The sequence below is a fragment of the Pavona decussata genome, unplaced genomic scaffold, assembly GCF_977016875.1.
Source record: "Pavona decussata unplaced genomic scaffold, jaPavDecu1.1 SCAFFOLD_94, whole genome shotgun sequence".
Taxonomy (NCBI): domain Eukaryota; kingdom Metazoa; phylum Cnidaria; class Anthozoa; order Scleractinia; family Agariciidae; genus Pavona; species Pavona decussata.
In genome coordinates this window covers 1,157,501-1,162,718 of record NW_028145511.1, presented here as the reverse complement: position 1 = coordinate 1,162,718, position 5,218 = coordinate 1,157,501, and the positions used below count along the sequence as shown (strand labels likewise).

The 5,218-nt window shown below is 37.0% G+C and overlaps 1 protein-coding gene and 1 non-coding gene across 2 annotated transcripts in view; one reads left to right on the top strand and one right to left on the bottom strand.

Moving 5' to 3' along the window:
- Positions 1 to 212: 212 nt before the first annotated feature.
- Trnaa-ugc (transfer RNA alanine (anticodon UGC)) lies at positions 213 to 284 on the bottom strand. The gene has a single exon. It is a non-coding gene; the product is annotated as a tRNA-Ala (tRNA).
- Positions 285 to 760: 476 nt separating this feature from the next.
- Positions 761 to 5,218, top strand: part of LOC146473278 (sodium channel protein 1 brain-like) — a 53,919-nt gene continuing 49,461 nt past the window's right edge. The window contains exons 1-2 of the mRNA XM_085118494.1: positions 761 to 1,050; positions 3,821 to 3,899. Of these exons, the coding sequence (XP_084974620.1) occupies positions 1,009 to 1,050; positions 3,821 to 3,899 (121 nt within the window). The 5' untranslated portion in view covers positions 761 to 1,008. The remainder of the gene's footprint in view (positions 1,051 to 3,820; positions 3,900 to 5,218) is intronic.

Here is a 5,218-nt window from a genome sequence, read left to right as displayed (position 1 = left end):
AGCAAAGCACCGCTTTATCGAAAACTGCACTGATTTTTTTTTTCTTTTAATATGATCTTAGTGAAGCGTTCCTTGTTTTGTATTTGTGATTATTTCAATTTTCATTATACAACAGTTTTTTTGTAGGCAATTAATGCTTGCCTATATTCCTCCGAAAAGGTAGCCAAATTAAAAAAAAAAGAAGAAGAAGAAAACAAAAATTAAAGAAAAAGTGGAGGTGCGGGGTTTCGAACCCCGGACCTTCCGCATGCAAAGCGGACGCTCTACCACTGAGCTACACCCCCATCGCACTTCTTTCAGAGCAAACCTTTATTATTTAAACAAAACGTATTTCATCGCCTATTGCGACATGTTTCGAAAATGTTTTGAGGCCGTTTAATATGTAGATTAAGTGTTTTAATTTCACTTACAATGATTTAATCATTTCAAAAATTTGTAAAGAACAGAAAAATAAATATTTGGAATAGCAGACAATCAATTTAAGCGAATAATTGTTTTGTACTCTTTTAATACGCTGTTTCCTCACTACTTGTTTATTCGTGTCAGCTGGTTAAATCGGAAGAAACTCCATATTAATCGTTTTTCAGACCAATGTTGAATTAATGTTAACTTAAAAAAAATTCGATCGATTTTTTGTTTTGAAAATCAACGTGACACACTTTGTGGCGTGACTGCAGAGGTCGTGTGTGACAACGTATTTTCGTGTCCAGTCTACCGCTTGATTTCATGCAAAAATGGCGCCAGAACTTAGCGTCGACCCTTTAGTGGTCACTTTGTCAACTGGGTTTAATTTCAAAATGGGCTTACTTTGCAAGAAAATGTATCCTTGCGGAGTAACTTGAACGATCCAAAGATTGTCTGTGATAAATGAAGTAATGGCTTGGAATTACGTCAGTAGATGCCTGATCATGAATTTGCCAGCTCAACTCAGTCAGCTGCCCGAGTGTGCATTTCAGCTGACAAATTTAACTCTAAATAGGTCTAAATACGTATTTGTATACATATTTTATGGCCTTTCCACATACAAGAATACCTTCTATTTTTATTCAGGTAAGAAAGTTTAATCTAGTTCCTTCTGAATATTTTTTTTCGTCTTGAAACGGCGCTTGAAATCTTGATTATATAACTTGTGCATAATTTATTTGCATGCAGCTGGCCGATGTTGGGACAATTTCTGCTGGCCGCACCAGGCAAATGGCATAATGTATAAACTGCCACATAACAAAGTCAACTCTCGCACACTTGAAATCTCGAATACAAAGAGAAAAAACGGAAGATACTGACCAGTAAAATAAACAGCTGCATTGAATATAGTGAAACGTTTCCAATCAGGTTCAACTCACAGTTTCATGCTGATTTTATGTCGGTTATACGTTCGGCTTTAGCTTACTGTCGCACGATCGTGGTTTAAAGCGGCGTAAGACAGCGGTAGTGCCTGATGTAAGATTACCTCATAGTCGTTGGTGTGAAGAAAAATTTAATACCTTGGCTTTTGAAAAATAATTTCTACCATTCAAATGAACTGATGTTATCCAAAAATATCCAGGATTTCTCTTCTAGTGTAGGATTTAGAGTCAAAAGGCATCTGGAGGATTTCCCTGGTGTTGGTAGCCTTTTTTTGCAGAATCAGGGTGCATTCCGTGTACATCTCACGACAAAGACATGCTGAGAGTTTTGAAGTTCCATGCCAAGCGACTATCGAAACACCTACGTGTACGCCAGGAAAATGGTGTGCAGACCGCCTGTAGACTCTAATAGGCCTTATCACGGTTTTCGACGCCATTTTGACGAGCAGGCAAACACATCTGAAATAACAGTGTTTGTATGGAAATCCGATGTCAAATAATTTTCATAAAATATCGCTTCTGAAAAATTCATGAATTGGAAACTTTTGGCACTAGGAAAAGGATTTTAAGAAAAAAATTGGAGGGATGTAGCTGTGCCAGAAAGTTTCCAGTCGTGTTTTGAACTTTTCATACATTTCTCTGTATAGCGAACCAGCCGTGAACTGCTACTTAAAATAGTTCGCGGGAAAAAATACAGGGAAATGTATGGGAAATTCAAAACACGACCGGAAGCTTTCTGGCACAGCTACATCCCTCCAATTTTGTGAACAACCATTTTGTTTCTTGGTTAAATACTGTTTCAAGAGCTCTCTCGCAAGCGACCACCACTCAAATTTCTTAAGGGACTGCGACCACTTTTTAGGCCAAAAATTTGACATATTTTTTTTTTCCTGTTTCCGGTAAGCGACCACCCAACATAATCACGTATGATCGTTAGCAAATCGTTACTCAGAAGTGACAAAAGTTCAACTTTTAATGACGCTACCCCGGACTGCTGAGTTCAAGTATAACATGAGACACATTGACGACTACTGTACACTGTACTGTACTTTTGCATGTGCAAAAATCAAATTAATTATTTTCTATTTGGATAATTTTAGCCGATATATTTATGTAGTTAATTAATCAATCAATCCAGTACTAGATTTATTTCTTTGATCTTTCCCGTAAGTGACCACTTTGTCATTCCCCAAGGGTGGTTGCTTATGAGAGAGTTGACTGTATTTGGGTAAGCCAGATTTTAAGTGGTATTCTCACTTCTGACTGGCAATAGTCTATGCTATATCCTTTCTTTTAGGAAAAACCGGAGTCCACCTCCCATTGGGTGCTAAATCATTCTTTATTTTCAATTTCTTTTTTGGCTGCCCGTCACAGGGTCATTAAATTTGGTAATTTTTTGAGGTTAACAAAATAAATTGTTCTTATTTAATAAGGAATTATTATCTAGTTTCTCACACCCCATTACCACTTGAGTTTATTTATATCATGTTTATATGTTGCATATTCATTGATAATAACGACATGGAGTCATTGAAATGCCAGATTTTCTTATAGCTTATTTTCATCTTAAAATGTTTGTCAAAATCTTCAGTTATTACAAAAATTATACTAGTAAATCATATTGCAGTGTTTATGTTATGCCTCAACTATTGCAACTATTGCAACTCAATTTGCTCCAAGAGCAACTAAGTGCTCATCGAGAGAGCTTACATTGGATCAACTAACCTGCATAAACACACGGCAGAGACGGACTAATTTACAGGGCTAACACAAGTACAATAAGTTAAAAAAGAGAACTACAAAGCTAAAAACTAGGAAAAATGGGATGTAAAAAGATGTAAAATTTGCAGATGTCATCATTGCAACACAAGTTTTAATTGTGAGAAATTTTGGCTCTGGCCATCCACCTTTCAAGTCTTCATCTTACTTGAAGTTTTGAATCCACTTACTGTGATTTTCCCATTCAGACGAATCTTACAGCACACCTCGGTATGCCAATGTGTACATTGCAAAAAAAAATATATGTATATTTTCAGTGCTTTGTAGAAGATGGGTTATTCAATAATCTGCATTATTTTATATACACTGTTCCTTCTTAGAACTGAATTGATCCTGAGTTGTTTGTTCATAAAAAACAGAGCCAGGTATTTCAAAAGCTGATTAACGCTAATCCCCAAATAAATATTAAAAATTAACCAAGGTTTTCACCGCGCTAATTTTAAGCTATTGGTAAAGAAAAGTATAAGTCAAGACCTACTGTAGCTAAAAAAAATGTTCTGGAAGAATCTTTGTAAATTAGTAAGTATTAACTTAAATGAAAGTCCATGTATTAACCCAGGATTAGCTTAATCGGGATTTGAACAACTGGCCTCAGGAATTAAATAAACCATTCCTTTTATTTAGAGAATATTGTACTGCCAGTGCAAAAAAATTATGTTTAAAAGATTCCAAACTAAGTCATGCATTCATTTCAGATGACAAGCATGGTAGCATCAAGAACGTCTGCCCAGTTGCGTTGGAAACAGGTCCAGACTCTGGTGGCTGCTTCAAAAGGTTTGTGTTCAGTTGTATAGGATAATGATCTGCTCTTGATCCTCAATATTTATTTTATTTCACTAGTAGCTTTGCCATACAAAAGAGAGAGAATTACAATGTTTACAGAAGAGTTATTTGTATAAAAATTATTATTTACAAGTTATTCCAGTAATAAGTGTAACAGGGATGGCGCAGTGGTGAGAGCACCTGCCTCCACCAATGTGGCCTGGGTTCGATTCCCTGACTTGGGTCATACATGGGTCATACATGCATACTATGGGTTATACATACTATCTGCTATAATTTATTATTGCAAATATCACTACGTCTTAGGATTGCTGACGTTATATAGGATTGTTAATATTTTGGTACTATTTTTGTAACTTAGTTATATTTTTAGAATTGGAAAGCGCTTAGAGACGTTGTAATAAGCACTATACTCTCTGTGCATCACTCCTTTCAGTTTATTGTTTGCCATAAATTGTACAAATGCAACAATCATGTATTATTATTTAAACACTAATTTGCGAGGAAGCCCAAGGGAAGCCACCGGGCTTATAAGGAATGGGCTCCCTCACCACTTTTTCACTTGAATTTGGAAAAATTTTTAAAGCTGGCTAAAACCTTAAAATTAAACGACTTAGTTTGCTTAGAGTCTCTCAGTAGCTCACTGCTTAGAGCACTGAGAAGGTCACAGGTTCCGGATTTCTGTCAAGGACTTGAGAGTGTTTTCATTGTTCCACGCTCGTGACCTCAATGCTGAACATTACATCAGTTCTTTCTCATCTCACTACGGAGCATAAAATCTACAATGTACCATCTTTCTTTCCTTCATCTCCTGCATATCACCACATGCTGCTCCTTGCAGAATGTAGTCTTGGTGATGTCACGTATACTGTATGAACCTAGTAAATGGCCAAGCTCGCCTCTCTCCCTGTAGCTCTGTTGTTTAATAGAGTATCCGACCTGGTCATGGCTTGCGACTTTTGTCAAGGGCTTGCCTGGAATTTTTTCCTTGTAGCTTCATGTTCGAGGCGATCTGAATGGAGCCGGGTTTACGGATTTTAATACAGGGAAATTGCAAACAAATGACTCGCTCACTCCATGGGCATTTTTGGGCTTTTCTGTTTGGGTGTGGCATATTATTTCTTTACCACGTCGCTAAGTACAAGCTGGCCCTTCCGCCACATCGTAAGAAAATGCGTTCACATATGATCATTGATTTATTCATTTACTTTCATTTATCCGGCACCATCTCCCGCTAAAATTCGAACTCACAAAATTACCAGCTCCAGCACTGCACCGGCATCGCAGAGGTCATGGGTTCCAAATCTCGT